Raw genomic sequence first — 18,042 nt, 5'->3', positions numbered from 1 at the left:
AATAGCACTCTCATCAACACTATAGATCAATCAGTCTTAAAGTATTAGGTTAATAAAGTGAACTTTACCTTCTCTTGACAAATATAGTAAAAAGTATTAAAATTACCTTGGCCCAGTATCGAAAGGCTACGACCAGTGGAGTAGTACAAGGTTCAAGTTTTGCAAGGGCAGCCAAATGTTCACTTGTGAGGTAAGCATTCTCATTCCCTGCACTCACTTTACAAAGAAGATTGCTGTAGTTAACAAAGAATTACAAGTAAAATCACAACTCTGATTTGCAAAAAAGATAAATCAAAACATTACAGTAACTTTAACTTCATTATAAAAGAAGAAATATTATTTCTTTTGTATAATAATAAAATAGCCTTATGGCGAGAAAATTATCATTGCAAAAATATGGAAAAACACTGATGGTTCATATTACTTTTTGAGAACTTAATCTACTGGCTAGGAAGATTTTAACAATGACTCTAGGTAATAACTAGTGTTATTGCCAAAATGTACCAAAGCGTTTTTCACCAGTGACCTTGTTCAATAAATATTTTCCTGAAAATTTACCATGCAGCCGGCTTAGACAAAAATTTTTTCCCAACGCCCCATGATGCTTTGCAAGGCCAGTGTAACATCATGGAGCTGTATCAGTCATGTACAGAACTTTCACACGAGTATTGTAAGTACACTTCACCTAAAATTGTACGTCGCTGCTCAATCTGCTTTGTGCATTTGTGACGATACTACACCAGCCAGGTTCGCTCCCTGAATACATTTAAATAAATAAATAATAAAAAGTAGCACTTTAATTTAAGGGATACATTAGCAGACAATAATGAGAATATTTTGAAAATACTCTGCTGTTCTGTATAAAATCATTGTACCTTGTATCTTCACTACTGGATTAAGCATGTTATGCTCATCACTATGTAGTGCACAGCAGGTAGTGACAGGTACAGCCCCTAACCCTGGAAATTTAACACTGATTAATCACATCATAGATCCTTTAGGTGTGTGCAGAGAGGCTACGATATGTATACATTATCTGCCTTAAAAGTGTAGTGAACTTCTACATAACTTCTGCAAGAATTTTTCACTTATATTGAAAATTCCAGGAGTGTCAAAAAATGTTACGTTATTTATATTATGGCCAATGAACATTAATTTACAAAGACTACATTTTGAACTTTATTTCAATTCTACAGAATTATCAAGGTACATTTTTTCCTCTTGATATTGTTTAATATACCAAAATAAAAAATAAATGCAAAAGTTTTTTTAATTGTAATATTTTGTCTTTGGTTTGTATAAAATGCCTGGTGGAGAATCAATGGGAGAAACAGCTTTTCTGATTTGAACCTGAGTAATGAGTTCTTGGATTTTTCTGCTAGACACTGATCATCTTTAATGAACTCAAAGTTAAATATAAGGATGATTTACATACGTGTGGTAAAAAAGTGTCTTTAACTCAATGTTGATTTATACTTTTCCGTCAATCCTACACCATAGCTATGCACGTAGCTTACACTGTAAGCTACACTGTTGAAAGCAGTTTATATTTCTGTGTTACGCCTTGCTGCAGTTATACCTATTATATGACCATATGCTATTTGGCAGTGTGTGTAGCGCACAAGAAAAGTGAACGATACATTAAACCGCAGGAATTTTTTGCCCTCCAGGATCACCACTCCTCTTGCTACATATATTTTTTCATAGGTAAATGTATTTGCCCCTCACATTTTTCCACTTTTTAATAAATTTATCATACACATAAAACCCATACCTATGACTTAAGAGAAAAATCACACATGTTAAATTTTGTTGGGGTGAGTTGCAGGCTTGTCTGATGGAGTTGTTGAGGTTGTCAAATTACATGACTGGCAGTGTGCCACGAGTACTGGACTCTCTAAGATTATGTAAATGAAGTCTATTATTGAAAATCTCTGACAAATTGTTTAGTGTGAGGATTAAAAGTGGCATTTGGGTGGGGTTTCACAAAGCCATGTAGAATGATGAGGCTGGGCAAATCTTTTTGATGACTTAGAAAAAGGTAGGCAGAACATCATTCAGGCTGTTCTCAGCAAAGAGGAGGAAACGTCAATTTAAACTGGGGATATTAATGTGATTTGCACAGAACACTTTGACAAACTCCTACATCTCCTGTGGAGGAGGCAGCACCAGAAGAATTGGATATAATTAGGTCCATCTCTGTAGCTGAGAGTGCTGCAGTGATTAAACAACACTGTGGCAAAGCTGCAAGGGCTGATGCAATCTGACCAGGAATGCTAAAAGCACTCGGATACTTTGGGGGTGTTTTTGCTAACATGTCTCTTCAGAGTTTAATGGAAGGCAGAAGCAGCGTCTAAAGACTAACAGAAAGGAGTGGAGGTCCAAGAGGGTGTGTTCCGTTTACCAAGGGATCATAATCCTCATCCTTCCAGGATGCCTGGGATAACTGGAGTAGATTCTCTAATAAATGAGCCTCAGGTTCAGCAGAAACAATATAGATTCTTCCCTGGTCATTAAAGAATGGGCCAACTCTGTACTCTTGTAAAGATTTTTCAGGAGGTCATTAGAATTTGCCAATTCTGTCTACTTTTTAAGGATTTGGACAAAAAGGTTTCAAACATGTGCTGAAGAAGACCTGTGGTAGACCTTGGAAAGGCTGTAGGGATTATATCATTAAACTATTAACATTTTTCTTTTGTTGTCCTTAGTAAATATTAGTGTCTAGCACATTACTTAAATTGTTAAATTTGATTTGACTCAAAAGCTGTTGTTGCTGGTGCAAAAAAAAAAAAAAATTTTAAATGTTATTACTATTTCACATTAGTCCCCAACTAAGCAAAATTACTTCTTTATTTCCATGGGAACATTTTATAATTGCAATGTTCAGGATTTCAGATTCACAGATTTAAGAATTAAACATAATGTTATGAGTGAATAAATCTTAATTCACAAACTGAATTAAGAAATATAAGAGTAAATATTAATTCAAAAGTATAAATCCTGAATATCCAAATGTCATGATAGACAAATCATGGTGGTTTTTGGATGGTGTTCATCCAAAAATACAACTAATAGAATTTGCGTCTTTCACATATTTAAGTAATATGCATAAAAATAAAGCACAAGATAAGTGTTGCAAAATATCTGAATAATCAAAGAAAGTAAAGGCAAATCTGTGTTGGTAGATAAGATGATACAAGTAAAAACATTTTCCACAGCTAGAAAAAAGTTGAGTTTCGCCTAACATTGATGCTATTCATATGCTGCTGTATAGCATAAAATAAGCAAATATTTGGCTAATTAGCATAAAGACACTATATTGTGATACCAACAAATCAACTAAGAGCATGGCAATAAATAAAATCAACAACAGATCCAGGTGTCTATCAAGACTGTAGTGTTGAAATACCTGTAATCATTTATTTTTTCAGACAAAACTTCAATAATAGTACACTGGTATATAAGAATCTTTTGTGAGATGCCCCTATGATAGAATGGTTCCATGTCCAGGACTGCTTCCTGTCTTGCACCCAGTGCTGCTAGGGAAGTCTGCAGTCCCCTGCAACCTTGCATTGAGATAAGCAGGCTGAAGAGTTTTTTTTGTTTGTTAAATTAATTTAAAATAAAGACATACATATTTTACATTGAGACATCTTATTAGACCTGCAATAACTAATAAATTATTAATGGGTATATCACTGAAAATGTCTGAAATGTAAGAGAACATACAAAAAAGAAGGGATAATAAAATATGATTTATATAAGAACTACTGACCTTTCTTTCTCTTTGCATACCACAACAGGCACTCTAGCATGGAAATCTGTCTCAAGGTCAATAAAGGAAGCTGAAAACAAATAAGTCTTGGTTTTATATATAATTTAATAAAGTGCCTTTACGGTTACATTTTAATCAATTTAAAATATATTCATTTTATTACCATAAATGTATTTATTCATTTTCTTAAACACACACCATTACAGGGTTGCAGAAGACTGAAGCCTCTTCTATGTAGTATCAGAAAACAAACACACTTATAATAAGACAATACAGATTTGCAGATTAACATGCGTGTCTGTGGAATGCTGTATAAAATCAGATTATCTAGTAAAAATCTACATCTACACATAAAAAACAAACTCAACATGAGGTAATCGGAAACTACACAAAAAAACTCTGGAGAACACTTGGATGGGTAAGGAAGCAGACCTAAACAGTGCACTGCCATACTACCCCTCATTCAGAAAGTTAATAAATAAAGATAATTAAAACATGATAACTGAACTTACTACTTTTAGAAAGGCTTTCCTGAACTAATAAAAGAACATCTGGTTGATGCATCTGAAAAAAAGATAAAAGAGTAGATAAATCTAATGAAAAGTTTAAAACAAATGAAACTTTCATCTAATTAAAATAAAACACAAAACCTACTCTCCAGTCATTAATTTTTATATGTTAATTAACAGTAAATCTGAGATTACAGAAAAAGAAATAAAACTTCAAGGTAACTAAAACAGTAATCAATTTTAGCTTACTTACATGAGCAGGAAACTGAATGTCAATATTAATATCAGAATCCTTAAAGCCAAATGTCGAGCAAGAAGAACCATTTACTCTAAGTGAACAATCTGGAAATTTAAGAAATTAAAATATTAAAATGGTGAAAACACTTTCAATTATTTTAGATACCATATAAGAGGTATACAGCTAATAAAACCGAAAACTACTAAAGAATGTATAAAATAGAACAAGATACCTGGTAAGAGACACTTTATTGTTTTCTCCATTAATGCAACAATTTCTTGTCTTTTTTTTACATCCTCATGACTCAACCCATGTTCATCTACTACTTTTTTAATGGCATCACCTATGCATTTTATTTGGGATGTATCAGGGAAAGGTAGAGAAGAGAGCAACTCCTCTTCACGTTTTTCCTAAAAATTTCAAGGGAAAGGTTAACTCACTTTTTTCAAGAAAATACTTGCATTTCAAAGCTGCATTACTTGCTAGAAAAACATAACAAAATAGAACAATATAATTATTTAGGTTAACAAAATAAATCCACATATGAAATATTATAGCAAAAATATAGCTGTAAAAGAAAACAGCACATAAAAGTACAATACTGGAAAATCTAATAAGTAATTCTTAAGTTACTTTAATATTAATGGAATAAAATATTTATTCAATATTTAACAAAAAAAAAATCAGCAGCAACAGCTACTATCATCCTAAACAAATGTATTTTAGCAATAAAAATCCATGCAAAATTGACTCATTCAATCGATGTCTCAGGAAATGTACATCTTTTTCAAATAAAGATGATGAAAGGGCATGTTTTCTTGATATATTTTAATTTCAATATTCCAAAGTAAAGATGAAACTGAATCATAATTTTAAAGCATGTACTAAAGTGAATGACACTGTCAAGCAATCTAATTGCTCCTTTCACAACTTGATTTTTTTGCCATATGGACCTCAAACACTGCTCCCCTCATCTCTCCCCATTTCATGTTTAAAAGGCGAGAAGCAAACAATCACCAGATGGGCTCTAGTTTCCTACAATAATTTTAAATCATGTAACCAGTATAAGTAAAACCCTTCAAATTTCTAGCCTTCCACTTTCATTCTGGGAACTCAATGTAGCACTATACTGTAGTGAAGTAAACAAAATTACACTACCTGGTGTTTCATATAAATTGATTAGTTGGGCTTCATGATACATGACTTATTAATATCTATACCACCAGCAAATACACTGATTATATGATGCATTTCTTCAACATTCTCAACGTAACAAAAAAATATTGTGGGAAGAAGAGTCTTTAAAAATAGGGACTCGAAATGATCTTTCAAACAATCTTTTTAATAAGAAGGTACTGTAATCCTTGTTACTAAACACTACAAAGTCTTTCCCTTTTTTCTTTGCCTTAATGTAGTGTATTTCCACATTTTTTCATTATTATAAGTTAAAGATATAGTTACAGTATGTGCATTACATACATTTCTCTGGAGATCTTGCATGTAGCTTTAGTATTCAGCATTGTATTTTTATTAAGCAATTTAATATTATTTTATGAATGAATGAATGAGTACTGTGCTCTAGGCTTGAATATATATATATATATATATATATATATATATATATATATATATATATATATATATATATATATATATATACACACACACACACATACACACACACTGGAAGAGAGATTTTCTTTTGTACAAAAGCGTATTAAAGTGAAATAGTAAATTTGTTCATGGAAAGGGTATATGTAAAACAAAAATAAGGATTCCATGTGTTAAAATTTTTGAAATTCCTTTTTTCCCTCCTCATATAATGACAGTGAAAAATAATTTCCTCGTGCCTTATAATATACAGTGGGTGAGCCAAAATAAAGTACCCCATTTCTCAAGGTCATTGCGCGGGGTAGAAGCAGCTGAGTGTGTTAGGGTGGGGGGTCATTTGATAGGCAATCCCTTGTAGTTATCAGTCGGCAACATGCCTTGGTCCAGTGTGCGCTGTGCTTTCGCTGTCGAAGCGTTCTTTAAAAACAGTAAATTCATCACCACTAAACAACGTGCCTTCCGAACGCACTTCTACATTCCTCCTAACTGTGAAGTCCCAAATCAGAAAACAATTCTTCAGTGGGTGGCTAAATTTAGACAGATGGGTACAACACTGAACAGAAAATCAGCAAGCCGTCCTCGGTCTGTACAAATGCCTCAAAACTTCCTAGTTATAAGGGCACCAATTTTGCAGTCTCCTAGATGTTCAGCGTGCAAACATGCTTCTGCCTTTGGCATTTCCAACACATCTTTGAGGAGGATTTTGCATGAGGACCTTAATGTCCATCCATACAAAATGATGGAACTCACAAAGAGAGGCTATGGGAGACCTGTAGAGAGTTGTGTGGGAACATTCTGTAAACCATTCACCGAAATGCCATCGTCATGTGCAGCAATGAGGCACATTTCCATTTGAACAGTTGTGTAAACAAACAAAACTTTCACTATTGAGCTGAAACCAACCCTAATGAACTTCATTAGACACCCCTGCACAGTAAGCGTGTTACAGTTTGGTGAGCCATTGCAGTATTTGGCATTGCAGACACTTTTTTTTTTTATATGGCTAGACAAGTTTTTGCAGCCCCAACTGGAAGAAATGAATGTGGTGGATGCCTGGTTTCAACAGCAGGGAGCAACAGTTCATACAGTGCGGAAATTGATGCAAGTTTTTTCGAGAGATGTTTCCTGGGAAGTTGATCTCCCTATGCGGCAATGTCGGGTGGCCTTCATGTTCACCTGATCTTACTCTGTGTCATTTCTTCTTGTGGAGCTGTCTCAAGTTTAAGGTATACACACACCAACCTCAAAACCTTGAAGCCCTCAAGGATGCTATTCGCCACAAAATCGCCGCTATTACCCTTGAAATGGCCGAACAAGTCATGCGAGTGTTCAGAACTAATGATGGCCACCACCTTGAAGACATCATTTTTAAAACACAATAAAAAAAATCTATCTTGTGTCGTAATGTAATGTATTTATCTTGTAGCGTTTTTGTAGAATAATCGTTTGAAATGTGGTACTTCTTTTTTGCTCACCCTGTATTATAATATATTTTTAATGATGAGTTTGGTCACGTCTTTTCGTCAAATGTATTTCAATATAGAAAACAGTCTGAGATGAAAAGAAAAAAAGGCTGTAGTTTGGTGTATATTTAATTTGCTTAGTGTTGCATCTGTTAATCTACAGTAAACTCAATCCAACTTAAATTTAGAAACTGGGGTAAATTCTTTGAATACTTTGTTAAAATCTTGGCCAGACTTAGGCACTTCTGCCCAATGTAAAACAATCATTTTGGTCCTTACCAGAACACTGACACTGTCAGCACTCAGGTACTACAGGCAAATCATGCTACAATCGGGGGAAAAAAAGTGATTGGTTGGGTTGGTCAAGAACACCATGGTACATCTGTCTGAAACTAAAGGGTGAGCCCAAGAAGGCAAATAATTTTTCACATGAGGCACTCACTATTACATAACAAATAGATGTAAATATTTTGTGCTACTGTATGTGCTCTCACATAGTCCCTAATGTACAATGTTTTGTTAAATATGCCGTAAAGTATTTAAACGGGTGCTGTTTTGAATGTAAATAATGACATGGATGACAAGAAGTTATATTAAAAAAAACTGTTGTGCATGAATGCTACCTCTTATTGTAAGTTCTAACACAAATGTAAGTTATAGCATTAAAAACAAGAATACAAGACAAATATTGCCACCATGATGCTTCACAGTAAATTTGTTCAAAAGCATTTTAAAACCAATATTTCTTAAAGTAAATAGTAGAAAATATTTTACAAATTACTAATACTGTATATTCAAATGCATAAATAACTGCTTACCTTAATTTTTTTCTTGTGCCATTTTTCTTTAATGTGCCTATGTGCTAAAGAAATTGAGTCAATCAAAACCTCACAAAGCGTGCAGCTATATTTGGCATTTGGGCAATTTCGTGGATGCTGAAACAAGAATGGCATAATCAACTGAATATTATCCTAACGATATGATAATTTCAAGTGCTAAATGAAAAAATAATCACCCTTATAACCAATTTGTGGTAAATTACTGTTTTTAGCACTAATCTATTAAACTAATCCACAGTGAAAAGGCACTACTTATAATTGCTAAAGCTAAATTACTTTGTCAATATAGTTACATTTAAAATACATCATACAAAAAAATTATACAGTACAACACACTCCCTAGCTAACATACACAATTACACACTGACAAAATATTTTTTTTTCCAGCCAAAGAAAAAAAAATAAGCAAAAGCTTAAAAACTGGGTAATTAAATGTTTAAAATAAATTCATGCTTAGAGTTACAATAGTACTTCTGGTCAAAGTAAATGTGGAAAATGAGATCCATTCATAGCATGGGGCTGGATTTCAAGATTAAGTGGGATAAAAAACATCATATACAAAAAAGCAAATACAAAGGAGAAATGACATTGTGTATGAGGAAAATGACGTATAAATGTGCAACAGTAAATTAATTAGCATTTGATTATAAGAAGAGCTTAAAACCACCATGACAGCAGTAAATGTAAATACGGAATAATTTTATTGTGACTATAACACGTATAACACATTAACACGTATCCTAAATATGTGATTGACAGAAGCAAAACCTGTATGTCACTCCTGAAATTATTGTAAACTATGTTACTGCTTTACATACCTTATGGTGAATAGATCCATTCATATAGCCAGTGTCACAGCACTGGTGTAATGCCTGCAGTATGTTTTAAATGAAAAGCACTACCATCTTTATTACATAACATAAATTTAAACACATTTTCAAGGTCAAAGCATTGTTCCTTAACATCTAAAACAATGGCGGTTTTCACAGTTGTCTGCTAGGGGTGCTTACCATGATGCAACCAGTGACAGAAGCAGGTCATGTAAGACCAGCAAAAATTAAGAAAGAGCTCCCATATAGAGGGGAGAGTAAAGAATTTAACACGGAGTCATTAAGTAGGAACATCTCCAGAAAATTGAATGGTGGAGACTGGGCATGAATGGGACATAATGCAGATGAACTAGGTCATGGCTGTTAAGATGCAGAATTTTTCTTTGGGAGTAAAGCAACCAGGGTCCACATGGGAACTCTGAAAATATCAGCTGGATATAGTCAAATTCACTTGTGTATAAAGTACTGACTAAATTCTGATTAAGGTTGGTCTCTTTCTTACTCTGCAGTCACTTTGGCACCCTGTGCAAAAAAAAAAAAAACTTTATATAGTAGTTGGCCTTTTCAGAGACAATAGATTCACTATTAATAACGTACCGATTCTGTAGTCAAAACAACATACTTCAACACTCAGACAGGGAATGGCAGAAGTAAAAAGGTGACTAAGAAGAACCAGTGTGGCTGATCTGAATCCATCCATGTCATAGGTTCTACATTAGAAACACCATGTTCAAACACAAGGCTGCTCATAAGCATACCTGTTACCAAGGAACTTGGACTGAAGGTCAACAACTGACTTTACAGTGCCATTATCTGATCTAAGCTTGTTCATCCTGAACTCTTGGATAATCAGAAATGTTGAACTTGTCACATATTACCACACAGTTAAAAGCTGGATTATTGCATTTGTCGTGTACAGGAAGTTGACGGCTTTGCAGGTATGTCAAAGCATACTGCCCAATGGGTCTTCCAGCAGTGACATACATTGCAGACAACCGCAAATCGTTGTTAGAACTGCAGCTGAAAGGCAATGCTCACAGATATGGACCATCACCATGTAACACGCATTATGACAGCAAACAATTCTTACAGATGTCCCAACTTTTGTGATTACTTACAAACCAACATGACAACTGTCAGATGTACAGGGCTAGAACTGTGTGTGACTGGCACAAAGAACATTCTAAAACATTTTCTCATCTTAACTGGCCCTCAAAATCACATAGAATACCTGTGGGACTATTTGAAGCAACAAGTGAAGCACCAATGGAGCCATCCAGACAATCACAGGGAAGTTCAGAATTTCGTGCTGGAGGAGTGGTAAAATTGATGTCTTTTACATTCACAAACTGGTGGAGACCATGCATGAACTGCAGCTGTTCTTCATTCTTATGGAGGAGTTACAGGATATTACATATGAGTTAGCTTGGTGTGACTAACATTTTGTCTGGTAAGCTTATGATAAATACAACCTATATGGTAAAATCTGTGAAACAAATACATTGATTCATCCATACAGTTCACATACTTCATTCTAGATTAAAAAATCAAAGACCAACACTTGCTTCTGTGTATATAGAGTGAAAGCAAGAGTTACCTAATTTACTAATAGAATGAACAAAAAAGCAGGAAATGGGCACTGAAAAATAAGATGGTAGAAAGAAAAACAGGAACCTCAGGGTTAAGCTTTAGAACTCTTGTCTCAGAAAATACTACAATAATGCTATTTTTTCAAAAAACATAGAACAAACAGTTCATAGTATTATATTGAGTGAACTGCAAAAGATTACAGTTAATAGTGATAATAAAACTTTCACAAATGTTTAAGCTATGGACTGTGGTGCTGCTACATAGTAAGCAACAGCAGCCACAAGTTGTTTAAATTTTATAGACACAACAACTAGTAAAGCATAATAACAAAAGTGGAACTTTCTAAAATTGCAACTTTAAGATAAAATTGAAACCAACAGGACAACATGCCGAAGACTGTCCCGATGCGCAATCGCAGCATCTGTGGAAGACAGTTTATCAGTTGCAGAGGAAACCGCGGGCTCCCAAAGCTGCAGCGGCTTGCAGCTAAAGCAGATCCAAGTCGATTGCGGTTGTGCTATAAACACTTGCTGTCGATGGGTGATGCAAGGAACATTATAAATGCAGGGAACAGTATTACTTGGCCACTAACCTGGCCACGACCCTCTCTGTTTGCTGTGTCTGTGTATAGGAGAGCGGTAGATCCCGCTACAATAAATAAGCATGCTGTTCCCGTTTCAAGCTGAATAAAGTTGGTTTTGCTAGAGTACTGAGACTAAGCCTCGTGTTTTGGGGTGCAAGACAGGGACTAGCACGTCACAATGTATAGATCACAAAAATATCAACTTGGTTGCCAGCACATAAAATAGATTCATAAATAGAAATTAAATTAATAAATCAAACCTGAATGACCACACATCTATTCACAAATATAAAAGTTGCTCGCCACCAGTGCCAATCAGCTAGAAAATGGAGTTAAATCCACTTAACATATAAACAAAAGTTTTTCACCTATAAATGTTTACTGAATACCATGATAAAGCTTCCTTGTATTACACATTCATCTGAGTCATAACTAAGATCATATGGAATACTTTAATTAAATGACTCAATTTTGAATCATTTAACCTTATATAGATTTTCTACCTATTATTGATTCGTTTATCTGTCCTTTTCTTACCCCACTTATTTAAGTGTTCAGGGTTGTGGGGAGCTGCACCTATTCAGGCAGGATTAGGTGCATGGCAAAAATACTTGACTGGCAACCTGTGTTTTAGTTTCTTTCTGAAGGATTTCGTATAATTGTCTGCATTTTATTAATTTCCAGATTTATTTCTATTTTGGAAAAGATTAAATTGAAAAGACTCATTAAAGTAGCACATTAAAATGAAGACAATTAAAACAGAATACTGATTGGATTATGAATGTATAAATTACATCCTGAAAAAAATGAATGTGGTATATTAATACTGAGAGGTGTTATCTGTAAATCAGCCTCAATGATTACTACTTTATTTCATTCAATTTTTCCACAATTTACTTGTTGATGTCCATTAAATATGATTGTTTCTCTTTTGAAGTTCAACAGGCTATATAAAGAATGGACTATATGATTTATGTAGTTATGCGCACATAATTAATTTATTCACTGATATTTTCTGTTTAGTAACTAAAAGAGAAATGCTGCTTAAAATACTAGAATTAAAATTCAAATATTATCATGGTGCTTAGTGAATAGCCAAAGCATTAATTCCCTTTCACATACAGCTACATTTTCTATCTGGCGGTGTTGAAAAAATTTCAGAATAAATGTGATGCAACCTGTGATTTCAGCAAAGGCCCGTCTTTGAATAACCAGTAGAGGCTGTAAACGATATGGTCCAATTCCATTCAATTACATCAACATTTATCTTGAAATATACTGCACAGAACATGAAGTCTACATTATCCTATGTTCATCAATTACTTGTTCATATTACGCAAAAGCTCTGACTAACAAGTCAAACACTTTTCAGTTAATAAAATTTACGTATTAGGTAAATTTACAATTATGGTGTTATTTTGTGTTTGTACCATGTAATTTCTTTGCAGTGTTGATAAGTTAAATAAGAGTTAAAATTATAATACGTGCAATGCAGTTAAAAAACTGTTACTAAATAAAATGAATGATTAGATATTCTCAAAATTGTATGTTATTCTAGGCCTGTCATTAACTCTTTTATTCTGTTTATACGAAAAATCAGAGAGTAAACATGTATGCAGCTAATTAATTTACTTTTGCCTTTGCGATGCCGTTTGCTTTTTAACTCTCATTTTCAAATAAAAAAATTAAATGTAGTAATAAAAAAAGTTCAGGCAATCAAAAAAATACAGAAATCGAGAAGAAACGTCAATTAATTTACAACCAGTACAAAATTAATGAAAGATCAAATCATATATGAAATACAATTTGTGGAATTAAACGCAAGGACAAATGAGTAAATGCATAGTGCAAATCAGAAAGGTATGACTTGTAAATTTCAAAATTTTAAATTTTAAAGATATCTATACTTTAAAAATGATCTCTTAATGGAAAAATGATAAAACAATGATTTCATTGATCGAAATGTCATTTATTGAATTAGTTCAAATAATCACTGTAATTACTGATAGAACAAATTTCTTTTGTTGGCAAAATAACATGTACCAATGAAAAACAAACTTACCAACTGGTAGTGTTCATAAGTAGCCAATCATATGTGATAAATATTGAACACAAACACTAACACTAAGTTGCATAATTTCATCAATGAATTAATAACCTTTTGTTGAAATTCAGAACCACCACAATGAAGAAACGTTTACAAGTACTATTATATCACTAAAAGTACTGTATTTTCAGCATAAAACCAAAGAAAGCACGCATTTCAAAAAACCACAACTCAAAACAATTGTGGAACACAATTTTCCTTAAGAAAGACAGGAACAAGTATCTAAATGTCAAATTATAGATAATTTAACAGATAAACCTGCTTCAATAATATCACAGAATCAATTGTCAAGAAAGCATATTGAAATGTTGTCAGCCAATCAAAGTGGTAGGGTAAATTCTAGAAAATCCCTCATTACTGTGATGCAATGAAGAGTGGGGCTTTATAATATTCATTGTTGCACACATTTTGCACAAAAAACAACAAGGCACAGGCCTGTTGTGGACATTCTCTGTCTCACCCACCACAGCATAAGGAGGAATAAGGAATAATAGTATGTCTCCTATACTATCAGTAAGATTTGGCATGGTTGTGATTTTCGTGAAACAAAGCTCTTTTCTCACTCTGGCAGCATTGCACTTTTACATGGTGCTATGACTGTCCTAGCTGTAACCTTGTGAGCAAAGCTTGAATGATTCATAATGTAACATTACTGAATATTGAGGTTCATTCTACTAAAAGCTTCTACTGTACATACAGTAAACAATCTACATGCTAATGTATATAGGCAAAACCAAGTTTATATAAAGTAGGGGTAATGTAAGGGTTTGTCTAAGGACATTTCACTATACATAATTTCCAGCTATATATGGAGGAGGAGGTTGGGAGCATGAGCTGATAGCATGTTGCTGCACCCACCACACAACACAATATATGGTGTCTAGGAATATATCTCTCACATAACTAAAGATTGTATTTAAAAAAAAACAAAAAACAAAAACAATAACAAAAATACCTACTACAGCTAGCAAATTCAGAGGTGTAAAACTAAAGCTAACTATCGGTGAAGGATCACCTTCAAAATGTATTCATTGCAAAACATTTTTTTTAACAATATAAGAAAAGCCAGATAAGCATTAATGATAAGGTATCGTATAATCAAAAAGCACTATAAAATAAATACTATCACAACATTACAACTACTCAATGAACTCTAAACAAAATAGCCTTGCATGTATTTTATAGCTTTTGCAAAAGAAAATTATTCTTTGATACTCACAAAACACACATCTTTACAATGATGAACATTTTTAGAAATAACTCATTCATATATGAAGTGCACATGTGGTGCAAACTCATTGAAGATTAAAACAATATATCGGTGGGACATTTACAAATGACACCACCTATCCACTTGCTCAGAACCTAATAGATAGATGGTGAATAGGCACAATTATGACTCTTACCCTTTTAAGTCTAAATATTTTATCCTTGCCCAGTCGTTCTTCAGCTTGATGCAAGCCAAGCAGCTCTTTCTCTGATAAGGCAGATTCATCAATAACTGGAATATCAATACCATCATCATCTCTGTCTACATTGTGCCTCTTCCATTGTTTTGATTTATTTTTTTTTCCTTAAAATAAAACAATGGATTTATGAGCAGGTGTTAAATAGAACTAAACAATTTTAATTTACAGACTTTGGTACATAATGAATAAACTTGCAAAATGCGAATATATTTAATTTTATTGTTAGGAACACATTAGACTCCTGGGTTTAAACATCTGTGAGGAATTTGCAAGATGTTCCCGTGGCCATGTGCATCTCTCCCTACATCCAAAATACATGTGGCGTTATGTTCATTAGTAGTTCTAAACTGGACAAATGTGTGAGTCCTTCAGCGGGCTTGTGTTCTGATCCTCGTTTGGTCTTTGCCTTTCCAATCAATGTGCCCCGTGACCCTTGGAATATGATGGCTTTGAAACATCAATACATCTTTCATAGTATATGTTAACACAAAGATTTCACAAGTACAAAACATAAGATTTTAAAAAGGGAAATTTTGAAGATTTAAACTTAAAGCAGAAAAACACATCATAATGGATTTAGGTTATACATTAATAATAAACAGTAATACCTGAGTTTTCTGAAGACTCTCCTTCGTTGACCAAATCTCTATGAAGCTGACGTTTCACATTCCTCTTCCCTCTACTATTACCATCTGGATATTTATCTGCTTCATTGGTTCCCTGAATCGAATCCTTCCTTTCTCTCTCATATTCTTTAAAATTAGATGGGTCCCGCCAGTTGCCTTCTCGTTTGTAATGGTCTTCTGGTGTTGGAAACTTTCTGAAACCTTCCCTTATGTCATTGTGCTGTCTCATCCTTGGGTTATGACTGAGCTTTTTGAAACCTGAAGGGCTCCAACCATGGCTGTGCCCACCTTTTCTGGGGCTGGTCCCTTCATTGTTTTGAGAGCTCTTCCAGTTGCTTGACTTGTCTGCCTTGTGTCCCCATTCACCACAAAAATCCTGGTGAGCAGGACTCCTCCAAGATTCTGCTTCATCAGCAGCATTCCCCCTTTCTTTACTATGCTTTGAACACTGAGACTTGTGTTTACCTGAGTCTTCCATCTTTTTTTCTGTTTATTGACACCTTTATAAATAATAAAATGAAAGATGTTCAGAAAAGTAAGACAAAATAGGATTGAGGTACAGAGGGATCTACAAATAGGTTATCAACAAAGAATAACCATTAAATAAATAAATTCATTTACAGAATCAAATTCTCTTTCTTAATCAGATGGAACAACCCCAAAAAATAAGTAGTATTTTGGAAAAACAAAGTCATTAATAAGCATCTGTCTCATTTTGCTCAACTGGAAATTACTTAAAATATTAAAAAAAAATAAATTTTGCAACACAGAAAGTGACAAAGGTATTTCAGTATATTGTTGTCCCACATCAATAATGACCTCTACTATCACTCTTTAAAGCAATCAATGACTTAATTTTATTTTTAGTTTTTTGCATCCTTTGTAAGGGAATACAGGATTTGCAAATGCAAGATATAACATTCAGTATGAAGTTGTGTTTTAAATTCTGTGCTAAATATATATTAATTGTAATGCAATTTTGTAATTTTGCAAAACGTGCCTTCAGAAAACCTGACACAAATCCAACAAAGCTTGAATTATTTATCAGACAATCAAAGCAAGCCCATCTCTGGGGTTTTGGTGGCAATAAAATGTGTATATTTATGTTTTCATATAACACTTTTGTGATTATATATACTGTATGTATGGATATACATTCATGTGTATTTATATGTTTATTAGAGTTGTTATTGTCATAAGTATAGCAAAGTACTGTGAAATTCTTAAGTGAATGTGCTAATCAATTAGTGAGGTGTCACCACTATCTGGCTCCATAATCAGTAAATAAAACTACCTTACCTCAAAATGTTTGTATCCCTGACCAGAAAAAACTCAGAAGATATGTGTCAATACCAAGAAACAGAAAACCTTCACCCTGTGGAAAATAACTTTAACTATAGTTTGAAATGAGCCAATACAATAATTACTTTGCCATAAAGTAATATTTAAAAAGACACACTGGGTGTCATCAAACAGGTAGTCATCAATAAATCTGTAGCAATACACACTTGTAGCTAGATTATTATTTTTAAGATTCAGTAAAAAGCATTAGTTTAGGAAGAATTATCAAACAAACAAAAAAAAAAATGTTCCGAATGAAAACTGTAAAAATTGGTGGAAGACAGACTGAGAGAGAGATACACACACTATTTTCTGAACGCACACAAGAATGACAAAAAGAGAATAAAATTACAAAGAAAGAAAAACTTCTAGCTTGGCAGGTACAGTCACAGTGAGGCATTATGCATGTATATTGCTGTTGGTATGAATTTCAAGTAGAATTTTTTAACATACTTCTGGTAAAAAAAAAAAAATTGTTAGCTGAAAACCCCCAGTGTTAGTTTATCAGAGAAAGGTTGTGCAACACTGCTACTACTTCCAGGGGGTGCAGAATGCATCCAATAACTGAGCCTGCCCTTTGAATTAGATTACTGACTCAGTGGGCCTGTCCAGAAGTGATATTACTGGCCCAGCACAGTAATATTTATTCTTTGAGGAGTACAGAGTGAAGCTAAAAGGAGACGGAACTGTTCCTTGGGGTTGTTTTAGTGTTGCTCACATCTACATCAGAGACTAAGTCCTTGAGCTTCACAAACTGTGGTCTACTGGTCAGATAGTCCATTATCCAGGACATCACAAGTTCATCCACCTGCATATCTCTGAGCTTGCCCTTAACAGATATGGCTGGATGGTACTGAAGGCACTGGAAAAATAAAAACAAAAAACATAATCCTCACAGTGGTGCAAGCTTTGTCTGGGTCACAGTAAGTGTTGTGTCTTGTACAGTAGGTAGCTAGCTATATGCTCTACTCCAGTTTTTGTCCAACAAGCAAACTGCAGTGTGTCAAGGTGGTCTAACACAAGAGGACTCCTATAGTCTAGGACAAGACTCTCAAAGGCCT

The 18,042-nt window shown here is 33.9% G+C and overlaps 1 protein-coding gene across 1 annotated transcript in view; it reads right to left on the bottom strand.

Moving 5' to 3' along the window:
- The window catches only part of tut7 (terminal uridylyl transferase 7), a 120,499-nt gene that overhangs the window by 96,142 nt on the left and 6,315 nt on the right, over positions 1-18,042 (bottom strand). The window contains exons 2-9 of the mRNA XM_051928603.1: positions 15,623-16,140; positions 14,952-15,118; positions 8,415-8,531; positions 4,755-4,932; positions 4,538-4,626; positions 4,288-4,339; positions 3,776-3,845; positions 107-233 (exon numbers count right to left, since the gene is read on the bottom strand). Coding sequence (XP_051784563.1) covers positions 107-233; positions 3,776-3,845; positions 4,288-4,339; positions 4,538-4,626; positions 4,755-4,932; positions 8,415-8,531; positions 14,952-15,118; positions 15,623-16,118 — 1,296 coding nt within the window. The 5' untranslated portion in view covers positions 16,119-16,140. The remainder of the gene's footprint in view (positions 1-106; positions 234-3,775; positions 3,846-4,287; positions 4,340-4,537; positions 4,627-4,754; positions 4,933-8,414; positions 8,532-14,951; positions 15,119-15,622; positions 16,141-18,042) is intronic.

The sequence above is a fragment of the Erpetoichthys calabaricus genome, chromosome 5 (genome assembly GCF_900747795.2).
Source record: "Erpetoichthys calabaricus chromosome 5, fErpCal1.3, whole genome shotgun sequence".
Lineage (NCBI taxonomy): Eukaryota > Metazoa > Chordata > Cladistia > Polypteriformes > Polypteridae > Erpetoichthys > Erpetoichthys calabaricus.
This window is presented reverse-complemented; position numbering and strand designations above follow the sequence as displayed.